Source organism: Choloepus didactylus, chromosome 5, assembly GCF_015220235.1.
Source record: "Choloepus didactylus isolate mChoDid1 chromosome 5, mChoDid1.pri, whole genome shotgun sequence".
Taxonomy (NCBI): Eukaryota; Metazoa; Chordata; class Mammalia; order Pilosa; family Megalonychidae; genus Choloepus; species Choloepus didactylus.
In genome coordinates this window covers 88,850,292-88,869,130 of record NC_051311.1, presented here as the reverse complement: position 1 = coordinate 88,869,130, position 18,839 = coordinate 88,850,292, and the positions used below count along the sequence as shown (strand labels likewise).

At 36.2% G+C, this 18,839-nt stretch overlaps 1 protein-coding gene across 3 annotated transcripts in view; it reads right to left on the bottom strand.

Annotated features, from left to right (window-relative positions):
- NAMPT (nicotinamide phosphoribosyltransferase) overlaps positions 1 to 18,839 on the bottom strand; it is a 73,210-nt gene that overhangs the window by 30,170 nt on the left and 24,201 nt on the right. For all 3 annotated transcript variants that reach the window (XM_037836406.1, XM_037836405.1, XM_037836408.1), the window contains 2 exons: positions 4,080 to 4,238; positions 3,363 to 3,499 (listed from right to left, as the gene is read on the bottom strand). In XM_037836406.1, the coding sequence (XP_037692334.1) occupies positions 3,363 to 3,499; positions 4,080 to 4,238 (296 nt within the window). The remainder of the gene's footprint in view (positions 1 to 3,362; positions 3,500 to 4,079; positions 4,239 to 18,839) is intronic.

Below are 18,839 nucleotides of genomic sequence, written 5' to 3'. Positions count from 1 at the left end.
GCTGGAGGGCAGTGTGGTGGTTCCGAAGGAAGCTAACTATGGGGTTGCCATATGGTCCTGCAATCCTGTTACTGGGTATATACTTAGAAGAACTGAGGGCAGGAACATGAGTGGACATTGCACACTGGTGTTTATGGCAGCCATATTCACGATTTGCAATGGATGGAGGTAGCCTAAGGGTACATCAACTGATAAATAGAATGGTGAATTGTGGTGTATACATACAAGGGAATACCAAGTGGTGGCAAGAAGGAATGAAGTTGTGAGGTATACACCTATGTGAATGGACTTAGAAGGCAGTATGTCGAGTGAAATAAGCCAGAATCGAAAAGACAAACATTATAACGCCTCACTAATATGTACAAACTATAATGTGCATACTCTGAGAATTGAATCTGAGAGGACAGGTTATTAGGGGAAGGTTATGGCAAATATTCCTAGATTATAAGCTTTTACAGCAGTCACATCTATTCATGAATTGTTAACAGGTGTCTCTAAATTCTGAGATGTCCTTGATCTTGGGGCTTTCCCTTATGAAACTTGTTACTGCAAAGGAGAGGCTAAGCCTACTTATAATGGTGCCTAAGAGTCACCCCCAGAGAACCTCTTTTGTTCCTCAGATGTGGCCTGTCTCTCTCTAAACCCAATTGGCTGGTAAACTTACTGTCCTCCTCTCTACATGGGACATGACTCCCAGGAGTGTAAATCTCCCTGGCAACGTGGGACATGACTCCCAGGGATGAGCCTGGACCTGGCAGCGCAGGATCGAGAAAACCTTCCTGACCAAAAGAGGGGAGAGAAATGAAAAAATAAAGTTTCAGTGGCTGAGATATCTCAAGTGGAGTAGAGCGGTCATTCTGGAGGTTATTCTTATGTATTATATAGATACCCCTTTTTAGTGTACTAGAATAGGTAGAAGGAAATACCTGAAGCTATTGAACTGTAATCCAGTATCCTTGATTCTTGAAGATGACTGTGTAACTACATAGCTTATACAGTGTGACATGATTGTGAAAACCTTGTGGCCCACACTCCCTTTATCCTGTGTATGGACAAATGAGTAGAAAAAAAGGGTAACAGAGTTAATGAATAATAGGGGGTGTGTCGGTTTCGCTATATTATGTCCCCCAGAAACCGCCATGTTCTTTGATAAAATCTTGTGGGGGCAGACATATTAGTGTTGATTAGATTGGAATTCTTTGAATGTTTCCATGGAGATGTAACTCAATCAACTATGAATGAAACATCTGATTGGATAATAAAACCCCACCCATTCAGGGTGGGTGTTAATTGGATCACTGGAGTCATATAAAGGAGTTCACAGACAGAAGGACCTCAGAGCAACTGAGAGTGACATTTTGAAGAGGAGCTGTAGTTAAGAGAGGACAAAATGCCTCAAGAGCAACATTTTGGAGAACGCCATTTTGGAATCGCAACCTGGGATCAAGCAGGCAGATGCCAGTCACCTGCTTCCCAGCTAACAGAGGTCTTCCGGATGCCAATGGCCTTTCTCCAGTGAAGGTACCCTTTTGTTGATGCCTTACCTTGGACACTTCATGGCCTCAAGACCGTAACTTAGTAACCAAATAAACCCCCTTTATAAAAGCCAATCCATTTCTAGTATTTTGCATTCCAGCAGCATCAGCAAACTGGAACAGGAGGGAAAAAAGGAATATGAAATGTTTTGGGTGTTCTTCCTTTCTTTTATTTTTATTTTTATTCTTATTTTTTGAAGTAATGGAAACGTCCAAAAAATTGACTGTGGTGATTAATGCACAATTATGTGATGATACTGTGAACAATTGACTGTACTTCTGGATGACTGTATGGTATGTGAGTATATCTCAATAAAATTGCTTTTAAAAAAAAGTTAGCTGAATCTTCTGTCTACTGTGCTCCAATTCAAATCACCAAGTTCTAGCAATTTTATCTCCGAAGCCACTGCTTATGTTTATTCACTTTCCATTCACTCACTTGGTTCTGAACCCCAACACCTCTCTCAAGACTGTTGCAATATCTTCCTATAAAGTCTAACTTCTGATTTCTCCTTTTTCCCAATCCGCAGGATATCCCACTATTAGAGTAATATTCCTAAAATATTTCTCTCATAACATCACTTTTTTGCTCAGAAACTTCAATGCCCACTACCATTTCAAATTGACTAATTAAGATTAACCTAGCATGACGTGCACATGGTCAACACTGAGTATCAAAATGAATTTGAAGGCCCTCACTATCTTCCCAGTTTACCTATGTTTCCTAAAAAAATCATATTTTTCAGATCTTATTCCCCAAACACATTTACATTCTCCTCTTTCATTCTTGCTCTTTTGGCTCAATGCCTGACAATGTTAAGTATGCAATAAAGTGTTTACTCAGAGAATGAATTATCCCCCAATGTCTGCCACTAAATTTTAATATTATGTTAAGAACTAAAGATTTCACATACTATTTCTATACAAGATGATCCTAATAGTGGAAGGGGACCCTTTCCTTTCTTTGCACCACTACAGTACTTTAGTTGTGCCTCCTTAAAAGTACTTCAGCAACAGAGCAGAATGTTAGGGGTGTACTATTTTTATCCTAAGGTAGGATCAAGATTACTTACACAAGAAAGCCAGGCAATTAATAATAGCATCAAATAATAAGAGGAAACTTCAGCTTTAGCACCCTGCATATTTTTCAAGTATGAACAGAACTTAATAAACAGCTCCAAATTGATTACAGTAAATAACTTGTTATAAGGACCAGAAATAAGGATAAAAGGCATTAATGACATACATTTAATCGCACTGACTTTCAATAAAGTTAACTTTAGACCAGAGCAGATGCAGCTTGAATTATAATTTCCTTTTAGTTTAACCTGAGATGGTTTAGCAAGAACAGATAAGGAAGCATTAGAAGAATTTGAACACTCTTTCATCAAAAAGGCTTAGTAAGGGCTACTAGTTCATCTACAATGGGGGATACTTGGTCAGATGACAATTTCCAGGGCAGAGACAGGCGAAGTCATACAGAAGTTGGGGAAGGAAAAAAGTGGCCAGTTTCTACAGTGAGTGTTTCTAAACTTAATTAAATGAGGAATAAATTTTTCTGCATATGGTGATATAGCAGTTGAAAAAAGCCCATAAGACGTTTCTATTAGGATGGTTTAACATTTTTCACCTCACTGGTAACTAATTTTCATATAGAGTATTAATTCTAAATTTGTACTGCTTAAGTTTATGAAGTTTTATTGTAGTACTTTGTTCTGTAATTAAGCAAAATATCACTGAGTTATGAATGTAAGAATGAAAAAAAAATCATCATTTTAGAAAACCAATACTTAAATAATTGGAGGATGAAAACAAACAGAATTTTACCTGTGTTCTGCCGCTGGAACAGAATAGCCTGGGACAGGATCTTTTGTTCCATAGTATTTTTTAATTAAAGCAATTCCTGCTACTGTGTCTGTTCCTTTGAAGTTAACCAAATGAGCAGATGCTCCTATGCCAGCAGTCTGGAAAATAAACCATAAACCAAAATCCAAGAAAAGGAAAAGAAAAATCCATGCTGGAGTATATAGCATAGCTCCCAGAGAAATTATTTTCTTTAGTTATTCCTAGAGATAATAGTTCTTTATGGTAAAGATTCAGTTTCTTCCTAAATATTTAAGGATTCAAATATTATCTTCTCAAAGACACCTATTTAACAGTGTCCCATCCCACTTCCCATCATCCTCTATTCCCTTACCTTGCCTTTTATGCTTCTCTGTAGCATTACCTGGCATCTGATAAATCTGTTATGTAGTTTATCTATCTACCTACCTACCTACCTACCTACCTACCTACCTACCTACCTAATATATAAAGGACAAGAGCTTTATCTTGTTGAAGGCTATATCCTATGTACCTTCAACGGAGGCTGGCACACAGTCTAGTTGCTTACTAAATACATGTTCACTGAGCCTCTGGAATTTCAGAAATATCATTTACTTAGAACCAAGACCAATCCCAATAGCTTCCCAAAAAGTTTATAGTGGTAATCTAACCCACAGTCCATATTTTATTAAATGAGGTTCATATTTCACGGTCTCTTACCTCTTGGGAAGAGACTCCTCTGTAGCCAAAATCATGTAACTTGTATTCCAGACCATCTAAGTTACCAGAAGTTTCTAACAAATATTTGGCCAATATTTTCTTCTGCTCTCTAGAATTTGTGGCCACTGTGATTGGATACCAGGACTGAACAAGAATAGTCTGTAGGAACAAAATTAACCACAAATATTAATACATACAATATTGAGTTCTTTCTGAGGAAAATCTTAGCTTTCTCTGTAGGTATATCCTGGATTTTCATACTACTAGAAAAAATTAAGACATTTTGCCTCTAGAGTAGGATGCCTACTATGTGCATTCCAGACATTTTGTAACTCAACTCTCTCAAATCAAGCAACACAGAAGATAAGCACACTGGGTGGTTACCAAAAGAGAACTTCAATTTGTCTGTTACCTGGTTTCTATCCAAAGCTCCAAAGAAGCAAATAATATTTTCAAAGACTACCTGTGATGAAGGACCAATTTTAAAAATTTATTTTCAGTCTTTCACAGACCAGTGGTTTTATAAAATGAATTCACACTTGAATGTTGAGGCAATGCCAAATTGCTATAAAAATTTCTAAATGCTGACCCCAACTTCTGTACCTAACTCAAATGCAGACCTCTAACAATGAGTTCATAGACCAACAGTGGTATGTGAACTAGAACTGGAGTTGTAAGGCCCTAAACAAATTATTCATTTACTCCTCTAGTAAGTTTCTATTTTCCCTGGATCTAATATGACTATTGGTAGGTTCTATTCTTCAGACACCTTAAGCTTTGCACTAGAAAATTCTATTCATTGAGTATATTTTGATTTATGCCCTCAGCTTTTATCCAAGATCATTATGAAAAGCCACATAAACATTTCTGCATTTACTATGAAACTGCAAGGTCACTGTCCATTTTGTTACTTAGTGCCTATTACGTAAGTTCCCAAATGAGAAAATGAAGAATTGCTAGGTTCCTATTTTCTAATAAAAACTATCTCTTGGTTTCCCTTTTCCTTTCCTGCCGGGAAAGTCCAAAGCAAATGTGATGCTTAACCACAGCAATCATAATAAGTTATTATGCCTTGAGACTTCACTTTCTTCTACATTCTAGAATCATAATTTTCTATTTTTATTTTGTCAATCAGATCACCTGTTATTAAAAATGGATTCAAATCTGTTTTAGAAAGAGTTGCTAGACAGCAACAATGTCTGAGCTGACCAAAGAGATATTTAATTTCTTAATTCAATTTTATAAAACAAGCTTTTACTGAATGCCAACTAAGTGATCAATAAGTAAAACACGTAAAAAGAATAAAAAGATTATTTAACCTTAGAATTCCCAATTTGGTCACCTAAAAAAAACCTGAAGCATTAGACTCCTGTGGTTGATTAAATATGGCCCCAAATTCTTTGCAGTTTGGTGGTTCCTAAGGAAGCTAAGTACAGAATTACCATATGTTCCTGCTACTAGGTACATACTCAGAAAAACTGAAAGCAGACATTTGCATACTGATGTTCACAGTGGCATTATTTACAATTGCCAGAAGATGAAAACAAATGAAGTGTCCATCAACATATGAATGGCTAAACAAAACGAAGTATATACATATGATGGAATATTATTCAGTTGTATGAAGAAATGAAGGCCTGATGCATGTGACAACACAGATCAACCTTGAGGACATTATGTTGAGTAAAATAAGCCAGACACAAAAGGACAAATATTGTATAGTCTCACTAACATGAACTAATTATAATAAGTAAACTCTTGAGTTAAAATCTAGAGTAGAGGTTACTTACCAAGAGGTAGAAGGAGGGTAAAGAATGAGGAGCTGATGTTTAATTTGTACAGCATTTTAATAAGGTTGACTGTAAACGTTTGGAATTGGAAAGAGGTGATGGTAGCACATTACTGTAAGTATAATTAACAGTGCTGAGTTATGGGTGTGACTGTGGTTGGAAGTGGAAGTTCAGGGTCGTGGATGTCACTGGAAGGAAAGCTGGAAGATAAAACATGGGACTATATACCACAGCAAACCCTGTTGTGGACAATGACTGTGGTTAACTGTACAAATACAAGAATGTTCTTACATGAACTAGAACAAATATACGTCATTACTACAAGATGTTGATAATAGGGTGGTATATGGGAATAAATACAGCTAATGCAAACTATGGACTACAGTTAACAGTAATATTATAATATTCTTTCATCAATTGTAACAAAGGTACTACACCAATGCTAAGGGTCAGTAATAGAGGGGTATCAGGGGTATGTGATCTTTTTGGAGCAATCATAATGTTCTCAAATTGACTGTGGTGATGAATGCACAACTCTGTGATGATACCAAGAGTCACTGACTGTATACTTTGGATAGATGGTATGGTGTGTGAATAAAACTATTTTAAAAAAAGAGAGAGAGCAGGAGTCTATTTTCTCATCTTTGAATCTGGGGTGTCCTTATGACTTGCTTTTTTTTTTTTTTTAATTCATTTTATTGAGATATATTCACATACCATGCAGTCATACAAAACAAAACGTACATTCAATTATTCATAGTACCATTACACAGTTGTGCATTTATCCCTGAAATCAATCCCTGACACCTTCATTACCACACATGCAAAAATAACAAGAATAATAATTAAAGTGAAAAAGGGCAATTAAAGTAAAAAAGAACACTGCATGCCTTTGTTTGTGTGTTTGTTTTTCTCCTTCCCCCATTTTTCTACTCATCCATCTATAAACTAGACAAGGGGGAGTGTGGTCCATATGGCTTTCCCTATCACACTGTCACCCCTCATAAGCTACATTTCTATACAATCGTATTCAAGATTCATGGGTTCTGGGTTGTAGTTTGATAGTTTTAGGTCTCTACTGCCAGCTACCTCAATTCATTAGAACCTAAAAAGGGTTGTATAACTTGCTTTTGACCAACAGAATATTACAGAAGTGACAATGCGTGATTTCCAAGCATCTTTAAGAAGCACTGCTGCTTCTACTCTCATCCTCTTAGAACCCAGAGACTACCAGGCTATGAAGAAGCCAAAGTTATGGAAAGAGGCCCAGAAGTCCCAGCTATCTGAGTCAAGACCCCAGACATGGAGTGAGGCCATTTTAGACTATCCAGCTCCAGCTGAGCCCTCAGCTGAATGCAGCTGCAAAGTCCAAGCGAACCCAGCACAGAACCACTAAGTTTTAAGCAACTAAGTTTTGGGGAAGTTTGTTATATAACAATAGAAAACTGATGCAACTCCTGACAAACCCTACAACCAATCACTTCCAATCTTTGATCATTCAGTTTCTGAAATTACTCTTTTGATCCCATTGCCAATGCCCCATGATTATCCTACCTCTAATCTTTAGCCTCTTCAACTTACACGTCAAACTGCCACTGGCTATCTTTGTTCAATAAGAGCTTTACTTAGGTTACTTCACACCTTAAAGATCTTTAATGGCATGGGGGAAAACAAATTCATATCGAATTTGAGTCATTCCCTAATCCTTTCCCATCTACCATCTAAAGGTTTATCTCCAGCTATATTTTCACCTATATTCTGCAGTCTCCATTGGGCTACTTGCCATTAAAGAACACTGTATCATTTCCTCAAATCTTTCTTGCCTTTAGTAAAAGCTTTTGTATTTTTCACTTCATGATTCCTTACATAGAATTAGCTATTTTTCTGCCACAAACTCAACACTACTTCTTACTTTTACTGTGGGAAGTTAAGAATGAATTGTCCCTCACCCCCAGTTAGAGATCTTTAATTAAGACATATCTTACTCTATTTACTGAAAACTTGGAGTGGGATGGACAAAGGAGAACTGCAGATTCTTGGCCTGGCCCAGCTCCTTCCTGCCCAAGGTAGCAGAGCTGATCAAGAACTGGTCACTAGCAGGCTATGGCATGAAGTCTGGCCCTCAGCAAACTGTCTTCACTTATTATACTTTCTTCTCACTCCCAACCTCCTGGCTTCCCCATCCCGGAATATTCCAGTGTGGTACTCAAACAATATTCATTTGTTAAATTTAAAGCAATCAACTCTCACATTTTAATTCAACTCAGATATTATCTAGGAGAAAGAAATGAAACAAAACATGAAGAACTCCAGTTGAGTTGTAAGGGTTCAAGATTGACCTTACCTCTCAAAAAATGCCAAGGAAGGAGAGAGATAACTATCAGACACAGTGATCCTTTACATCACCATTTCCTTTCCATAGTCCAACAAAATGAGTTTAAATTATATTCTTTAAAAAAAAAATCATTCCCCTTCCAAAAAGATTGCTATAGGTATACGCAAGCAAGAAAAAAAAAGGGGGGGCAAGTTAGTCTGGGTTAATTCAAGGTCTAATAAAGCAGGCCTCGTTGGAAACTTTTCCAGAACAGCAATCTGCTTGCGCAAATTAAGACAGAATTTTTAGCTGAAAACTATGACTACAGTAAATGAACCAACAAATTTCATGTAATAAGTGTTTATTACAAGGTGCAGGATACAGAATTTTAAAGAATGAGAAACGGTATGATATAGTAGAAACAACACAGAACTTAGTCTGTTAGCTAGTCTGTTCACCTCTCAGGGTTCAATATCCCCGTCTCCGAATGAGGCAATTTGATTAATAGAGCAGTTTTTAAAATCATCATTTCTTTTCAACAACAGAAAGGTCTTGTTTTGTTTTGGAGTGGGAGAAAGGGGTAAGTTTAGCCCAATATGCCCACTCCTCAGCCCCCCTGGTGAAGTGAGACACCTTTGCAGAATCCCTAGGGTCTCTTGACATGTTTTGAAATCTGCTTAGGGACTGTAACTTTATTCTAGCACCAACAATGAAATTAATAGAGCAATTCAATTTTTTTAGTGGGTGTTAAAATTCAGTATACTACTCAATGAATAATCATCAAAGAATATTTAGTAATAACTTTGAATGTACATAGGGAGAGGGAATACATGTTTGAAGAAGAAACAGATACTATTTAGTACTATTATTTAAAATGTTTGAAATCAGAGACTGCCTAAAGAACATTTTCAAGTTTGTAAATAAAAAGTTTGTTGGGTTTGGTAACAGAATTCAAATACAAGGTGGTAAACTTGGGGTTGGGAATTGATAAGAGTAGGATGAAGCTACTCTATTCCCACCAAAAAATCTCACAGAGGATGCAAAGTGATTATGAAGAAGTCTTCTCAGAGTTTTAAAAAAAAAAAGGCTCTGTCAGAAACCACAACATGGGACAGTGGCTGACCCTAAATCTCTTGCCTTAGATAAAAATACTTAACTGGGACAGATATTATTTAAAATATTATATATTAGAAGAATAGAAGTTCTGTTTCAGATTATAAGCAACTAAAAATAAGGATCTAGGTAACATTCTTTGTACAAATGCTAACCATTTCATATTAGATTTTATGTTTAATAATTTCTTTTAATAAAAATGTTTTAGTGGTAAGGCAAACTCACTTCAGGTATAAAAGCTGGACAAAACTGAAGAATATCTCTCTTTATGGATCAGAAACTGGAGGCCCAGAGAGGACTGGAAAGAACTAAAGAAGCTGAAGTTATAAGTTAAATGGACAAGTACTGGTCCCCCCTTCTTATACCTTTCTCATGCAGTAAGGCTGTTTTCCTTTTGTAATGAAAGTGTTTAACCTGACAGATCTCACTGCCACCAGGCTAACTTACCATGGAGCCAGGATCAAATTGCTGTTGAAAAGCAAAGGAAAGACAAGTGACATCATCAAGATGGTGGAGTTAGGCATCCAGGGTTTAGTCCCCATAGAAATTTTAAACAAGCAAAAATAGGCAAAACCATCTTTCTGAGAACTCAGTAAAAGAGTTCAAAGGTTGCAGAAACTGGGCAAGTGCCAAAATAAGAAAAAGGCAACTTAAAAATGGTAGGAAAACGGAGTAACACCTTTGCTAGCCCTTTTACCAGCTGTGCTGGTTTGAAGCTGTTATGTATCTCAGAAAAGGTCATGTTCTTTTAATCCATTCCTGTGGAGGAAGACTTATTGTGGATGGGAACTTCTGATTAGACTGTTTCACCTGAGCTGTTACCCACCCAATTCAAGGTGGGTCTCAATCCTTTACTGGAGTCCTTTATGAAAGGATAAAGGACAGAAAAAGAGAGGGCTCAGAGAGAAATGCTCAGAGAGAAACACTCAGAGAGAGCTAAAAGAGAAAAGCCCGGAGAAGCAAGCAAGGACACATGGAAGCTGAAAGCAAAGAAACCTGGGAGAGAAGGACCAGCAGATGCCAGCCATGTGCCTTGCTATCTGACAGCAAAGCCCCAGATGCCAGTGGCCTTCCTTCAGAGAAGGTATCATCCTGTTGATGCCTTAATTTGGACATTTGCATGGCCTTAGAACTGTAAATTTATAAACTAATAAATCCTCAATGTAAAAGCCAATCCATTTCTGGCATATTGCATTCCAGCAGCTTTAGCACACCGAAACACCACCCCAACCCCAGCTAAGTGAGGAGATGTCCGCACTCCCAATGTGGATCCCTGGTCCCAGTTCCAAAGGGAGTAGAATAACACTTACGTACATGCCAGGGTGTATGTATGTGTGTAACAATCTGTCTGGCAGCAGGCTGAGGACCAAAAAAGGATACTCTTGCAGGCTCACTGTCCCAAAACTTGCCCAGCATGTTAGAAGTGGCCCAAAGGGCCACTAATATACAATAACAAGCATCAAATCAGTTATTTGGAGCAAAGGATTATTGGCAGTAAGATATAAAACACAGCACCCAGAACTGGGAGGAAGGATTATTTCCTGAGAGAAAAGGGAACATTTGGATTCTGTTAAACGGGGAAATTTCTGAGGTCACATGTTCATGTCCACAACAAGATGCATGCTCAGAAAAGACTGGAAGAACCCTACACTTTAGCCTTGGCAAGTTCTTTATATCCACTGTTAGGCTGGCTAAACTTTAAAGGAGAACACTTATACAGGTTAATCTGCAAAGACTGGAAAAGGTGTTTTCTTTTCTTTTTTGTTGGCTCCTGGTACTCAAAGGAATCTCACTTATAACACTAGCTGGGTACAAGCTTAAGGAACAGATGCCTCAGTGAGTAAATTCCAGAGATAATACATTAAAATATTAAAATGTCCATGGGGCAGCAAAAAATTACGAGGTATATAAAGAAACAGGAAATGATGGCTCATGCAAAGGTGTAAGAGAAAGTATTAGAAACAAGTGAAGAAGACCAGACTTTGTACATAACAAAGACATTAAAGAATTGTCTTAAATATACTCAAAGAGCTAAATGAAAATATGGATAAAGAACTAAAGGAAATCAGGAAAATGACAGATGAACAAAAAGAGAATTTCAATAAAGTGATAGAAGTAATAAGGAACCATACTAATAAAAGGGGCAATTCAACAAGAAGAAATAACAATCATAAATGTCTATGCACCCAATCAAGGTGCCACAAAATACATTACACAAACACTGGCAAAACTAAAAGAAGCAACTGATGTTTCCACAATAATTGTGGGAGACTTCAACACATCACTCTCTCCTGTAGATAGATCAACCAGACAGAAGACCAATAAGGAAATTGAAAACCTAAACAATCTGATAAATGAACTGGATTTAACAGACATATATAGAACATCACATCCCAAATCACCAGGATACACATTCTTTTCTAGTGATCATGGAACTTTCTCCAGAATAGACCATATGCTGGGACATAAAACAAGCCTCAATAAATTTAAAAAATTGAAATTATTCAAAGCACGTTCTCTGACCACAATGGAATACAATTATAAGTCAATAACCATCAGAGACTTAGAAAACTCACAAACACCTGGAGGTTAAACAACACACTCCTAAAATAAATGGTTTATAATGTAGAATGTAGGGGAACTAGCAATAGAGAACAATTAATGAAGGGGGAATGATAACCCAATAAGAACAAATAAGCTATCGTGGGTAAATTTAACATTCTGGGAATGCCCAGGAATGACTATGGTTTGTTAATTTCTGATGGGTATGGTAGGAACAAGTTCACAGAAATGTTGCTATATTAGGTTATTTTCTTGGGGTAGAGTAGAAACATGTTGGAAGTTCAGTAGTTATTTTAAGTTAGTTGTCTTTTTCTTACTCCCTTGTTATGGTTTGTTTGAAATGTTTTTTTATTGTATATCTTTAAAAAAAATTTTTTTTATATAGTTAATTTAAAAAAAGGTTAAGAGTTAATGACAATCAATGCAATATATGATACTGGAGTGGATTCTAAGAATGGAGGAGAAAAGCTCAAAGGGGGCATAAGGAAAAACTGGAACATAGAATTTAAGCTTTATATCCATATTAATTTTCCTGAATTAACTGCAGTTAAGTTAATTACATAAGTGAATATCCTTGTTCATAAGAAATGTACATGGAAGTGTTATGAGTTCAAGGAGTATGATATATGCAACCTGCTCTCAAATGTTCAGAAGATGATAAAAGGGTAGATAGATAACTGACAGAAAGATAACAGATATAGTTGAAAGAAAGAGGGGGGAGGGAGGGAGAGAGGAAGGGAGGAAGGAAGGAGAAAGAAAGGTACTGCAAAAAGGTAGCAAAATGTAAAATTGGTAGATACAGATATCTGGGAGTGGGTGGGTGTTGGAGTTCTCTGTATGGGGTTTGTATTGTATTTGCAACTGTCCTACATGTTTGAAATTATTTCAAAATAAAAATTAAAAAAAAAAAAAAAGAAAGAAGGAACCAAAGATAACGATTGGAGCTGAAGACTACAATAACTAAAATAAAAGATTCCCTCGAGGGTTTCAACAGCAGGTTGAAGATGGCAGAAAGAATCAATGAACTTGGAGATAAGACTATTGAAATTATTCAGTCTGAGGACTACAAAGAAAAATAATGACAACAGTGAACACAGCCTAGGAGTCCTGTGGGCTAACACTAGCAACCACACCAATATATGCATTATGGGAGTCCCAGAAAGAGAAAAAAGTGAGAAGGGGACAGAAAAAATAGTTGAAGAAATAATGTCTGAAAACTACCCAAATTTAACAAAAGACATGAATACACACATCCAAGAAGCTCAACAAACTCCAAACAGGATAAACTCTAAAAAAGACCCATATCATATTATAATAAAACTGTCAAAAGACAAAATCAGAGACTCCTGAGAGCCGCAGAGGGAAGCAAGGTGTCCCGTACAAAAGAGCCACAATAAGATTAAGTACAGATTTCTCATCAGAAACCATGATGCAAGAAGACAGTGAGATGACTGAAAGAAAAAATTGCCAGCAAAGAATTCTATATCTGGCAAAAGCGTCCTTAAAAGTAAGAGAGAAATTAAGACACTCCCAGATAAATAAAAGCTGAGGGAGTTTGTCACCACTAAACCAGCCTTTTAAGAAACGATAATGGTAGTTTTTAGGTTAAAAGACAAAGATACCACATAGAAGACTGAAATGGCCCAAAGGAAAAAAGATCTCTAATAAAGGTAACTACATGGGTATGAAATATTCAGGAATGACTATGGTTCATTAATTTTTTTGTGGTATGGTAGGAGCATATTGGAAGCAATGAAGTTATTTCAGGATATTTCATATTCCTTTGCTTTGTTTTGTTAGGAAATTTTTTTTTTTGATAAATAAAGCTAATTAAAAAATTGATAAGTCTATGGTCTTGGACAGATGTGGCAAGTTGTAAATTGTGACAAGAACAACATAAAGATGGGGGATGGAAGGCTATAGGAACATAGTTTGTATATGCCACCGTAGTTAAGGTGATATATCAAACAAGATATAGGATGTTAAATTTAAGCCTAATGGTTACCAAAAAGAAAATGTCTGAAAAACATACACAAAAGGAAGTGAGAAGGAATTCTAAAAGGTTAATTATAAATGATCAGCTAAACACAAAGGAAAGAAGTAATGGAAAAACTGAGGGATACAAAAGGTATAAGACAAAAACAAATAGCAGCATGGACCAATGTGGCAGCATGATCCATTAGCCAAAACTAGCAGTACTATCTTCCTCACAGCTCCAGTAAACAATTAAAGGGATGCAGTAACTGAGATAACACAGAATCAAGAAAATGCAACTTAAAAACAGTAAGAAAAGTACATGACACCTTTGCTGGTCCTTCCCCAACTTGGTATGGAAATGGCCTGTACTCTCAGTGCAGGACCCTGGTCCAGTTCCAGAAGGAACAGAAGAACCCCTATGCACAGAGTGGGGTGCATGTACGTCTGAGCCAGTCTGGGCCTGAAGGACTGAATCAGGACCCTCATCTCTAGCTTGCCATCCCAGAACTTGCCATGCAAGCAGAAGCAGCTTGCGAACAGCTAAATCCAATGCAAGAAGCAATCAAATCGCCAGCAATGAACAATCCAAAAAGGAAATCAAGATAACAATTCTATTTACAATAGCCTCTAAAAGAATCAAATAGCATCTAGGAATAAATTTAACCAAGGATGAAAAGGACTTGCACACACAAAAGCTGCAAAACCTTTCTGAAAGAAATTAAAGAACAAAATAAACGCAAAGATAAGCCATGTTCATGGATTGGAAGACGATATCCTTAAGATGTTGTTAATACCCAAAGTAATTTATAGATTCACTGTATTTCTAGTCAATCTTCCAACAGCCTTTTTTGCAGAAATGGAAAAGCCAATCATCAAATTCATCTGGAAGGGCAAGGGCCAAAACCATCTTGAAATAGAACAAAGTTGGGAGGATTCACACTTTGAAAATTCTGATTTCAAAACTTATTATGAAGGTACAGTAATCAAAACAGTGTACTACTAGCACAAGGACAGAAATATAGATCAATGGAATGGAATTAAGAGTTCAGGAGTAAGCTCTGACCATCATGCCAATAGATATTTGACAAGAATGCCAAGTCCACTCAATGGGGAAGAATAATTGTCAACAAATGGTGCAGGAAAACTGCACCTCCATTGCAAAAGAATGAAAGTTGACCCTTATCTTGGACTATATACAAAAAACATTACGCTTCAAAACGGATCAACAACCTAAATATGAGAGATAAAATATAAAATGTATAGTAGGAACTTAGGGAAACATCTTTAAGATTGTATTAGGGCATGGATTCTAAGACATTTACCCAAAAAAGCCCGAGCACAAAAGAAAAAAAAAAAAAAAACAGGTTAAATTGACTTCATCAATTTTTGTATCCAAAGGACAGTATCAAGAAAGTAAAAGACAAACTACAGATATGAGAAAGTAGAAGAAAGTATTGAAAAACCATATATCTAATAAGGGACTAAAATCCAGATATATAGAGAACCGCTACAATCAAAAACAAAAAGACAAACTACTCAATTAAAATATGGGCAAGAACTTGAACAAGACTTTCCCAAAGATGATATACAAATGGCCAATAAGCACATGAAAAGATGCTCAATCATTTAACCATCAAGGAAACAAAATCAAAACCACAAGTGCCACTTCATAAAATTTAGCATGGCTGTTTAGTAAAAAATGGAAAATAAGTGTTGGTTGAGGATGTAGAGAATAAGATCTCCATAGTGCACTGTTTGAGAACATTAAAATGGTACAGCTGCTGTGGAAAACAATTTGATAGTCCCTCAATGTTAAATTTCTTGAACTTGATAACTGTACTTAACGTGGTTACATAGGTGTAAGTGGTTACATAGGTGAATTTTTGTTCTTAGGAATAACACGGAAGTATTAGTGGTAAAGGGTCATGATGTATGTTAACCTACTCTCAAAATGTTTAGGAAACAGAAAGACAGATAGAATGATATAACAAATGTGGTTAAAATGTAAATGTTAAAGTTGTAAATTAGGGTACATTTTGCATTATGTTTGTGACTTTCTTTTAGTTTGAAATTAAAATTTCAACACAAAAAGTTGAAAAAACCAACCAACCAAATGGGAACAAACTCATAGACAGAAAGTAGATTAGAGCTTACTAAGAGATAGCGAGGAAAAAGAGAAGAGAAAAAGGGGATGTTAGCGTTTAATGGATACAGTTTCTGTTAACGTAATTAGTGCTACTGAATTGTACATTTAAAAACAGTTAAAAAGGCAAGTTTCATGTAATATGTATTTCACCACAATTACATCTTCAAAAATATTTATTTTAAATTTGCTAACAAACTACTTCTCTAAAATGTTCAACATAAAATTTTTTACTTGATGGTTCCTTAGTGAAACAGACCAAAAATAATAATGGTTATTAAAACAGGCTGAAATATTTTGTAAAGGCTAGTGGTTTTCCCACTTTCAGAGAGGATAAAGGAAAACATCCTTGAAACTAGGTGGAATGGCAACTAATTCTCTATTTTTGTAAACGTCTGCTTTAGGGAAATTCAGTAAGACACAAATTAGAGCACTTACTGACTACATCCTAAGTCAGAAAACTAAGAAAAAGAAATGAAAAAAGGTTATCTGTAGATGACAATTTTCAAAATGAAATTTCTGTTTGAGATCTTTTGGCATTTTAAGGTAAAAAATTAGACTAGATGATGTGGTTAAGAACTATTCTAACTCATGTACTTTTATAATAGTCACTCAAATTCAAATATTTGCCAGTACAAATCCTACAACAACTGTGTAAAAACTAATATTACACATTCTCCTTTAAGGTTCACAGTTAATTCAGAGTTCTTAATACCACATCTGCAGACTATTAAAAACCTTTATTTTAGTTAACTTACATTTTTAATGTAGCTCTTATTAGTCTATTTTTAGTTGATGACCCATCAAGAGTCTAATGAGAGCAAATGCTGAGAACTGATCCGGGGATAGAATGGGGGCAGAGATTGGGCAATCAATGATTAAGGAGCACAGACTGTTCAATAAGGCTTATTGTAAAGGTTCCTGGATTGTAGGATCTTACAACAGTCAAATTTTTCTTGAGTTTTAACTGTTATTTCTAAATTCTGAGATGCTGTACTCTTTGTGGATAACCTGGTAGTTCCTGGAAATTTGAGTGTGGACACCTGAGACTCAAAAGTTAAGAGTTCTGCAGCTCTGTAAATCAGCATTACTCCATACAGCAACTGTTACAGAAGCTGAAATAGAGATCAGACTACAAATAGAGATATGAATGAAATGGACTTGATTAGGACTAAGGTAAATTACAATACAGGGTAAAGGATGATATTGACTATATTTTAAAACTCCAACTTCTGTGGGAGACCAAAGGAAAAGAGGTTTATTTGGTACAAAATTTATATTTTCTGCAGCACACTATCTAATTTAACAAGTCTGGTCAGTATAAACACTGTAATTACATGGAACCTAGACTAGGGAGTTCTTGTTATTCTGTACAGGCTAACGTAATACCCCAAAACATCCCAGAATATTTTCGGCAGAAAATAAAAGTATTTGCAAAGTCCCTTTGAGGGACTGGCGGAAAATGTGGAACTATTGAACTTCCCCATCTGGGGAATCCCTGCTATTCTCTTAAGCAGTAAAGGCTCCCAGAGAACCTCTTTTGTTGCTTAGATGTGGCCCCTCTCTCTCAGCCAACTCTGCAAATTAACTCACTACCCTCACCCCTCGTGGGACATGACTCTCAGGGATGAGCCTGAATGCCTTCTTAATCAAAAGGGGGAAATAAAATGGAACAAAACAGAGTTTCAGTGGCTAAGAGATTTCAAATAGAGTCGAGAAGTTATTCTGGAGGTTATTGTTACACATTATATAGATACTCCTTTTTAGTTTCCAGTGTATTAGAATAGCTAGAAGGAAATACCTGAAACCACTGAACAGCAATGCAGTAGCCTTTATTTTCGATGATGACTGTATAAGTATATAGCTTTTATTGTGTGACCATGTGATTGTGAAAACCTTGTGACTGACAGTCCCTTTATCCAGCGTATGGGCAGATGAGTAATAAAACAAAAATATATATATAAATAATAGGCAGGGACAAGGGGGATGGGATGTTTGGATTTTTTTTTTTAAGTTTTGTTTTTTTAAATTTTTATTTCGGGGGGAGTGATGAAAAATTCTAAAATTGATCGTGGTGATGAATATACTGAATATACAACTATATGATGACAATGTGAAACATTGACTATATACTCTGAATGGATTATATGGTACATGAATATATCTCAGTAAAATTGTATTTTAAAAAGTCTAATGAGAAAGTTTTTAATTTCCTGTCAACTTAGCAAAATGTATTTCAAACATGTTCTTGGACCTCTTTTTTTTTTTTTTAAATATTCATTTTATTGAGTTGTATTCACATACCACGCAGTCATACAAAACAAACTGTACATTTGATTGTTCACAGTACCATTACATAGTTGTACATTCATCACCAAAATCAATCCCTGACACCTTCATTACCACACACACAAAAATAACAAGAATAATAATTAAAGCGAAAAAGAGTAATTAAAGTAAAAAAGAACACTGGGTGCCTTTGTTTGTTTGTTTCCTTCCCCTATTTTTTTACTCGTCCATCCATAAACTAGACCAAGGGGAGAGTGGCCCTTATGGTTTTCCCAATCCCATTGTCTCCCCTCATAAGCTACATTTTAATACAATTGTCTTCAAGATTCATGGGTTCTGGGTTGTAGTTTGATAGTTTCAGGTATCCACCACCAGCTACTCCAATTCATTAGAACCTAAAAAAGGTTGTCTATATTGTGCGTAAGAGTGCCCACCACAGTGACCTCTCGGCTCCTTTAGGAATCTCTCCGCCAGTGAAGTTTATTTCATTTCCATTCACATCCCCCTTTTGGTCAAGCAGATGTTCTCCATCCCACAATGCTGGGTCTACATTCCTCCCCGGGAGTCATATT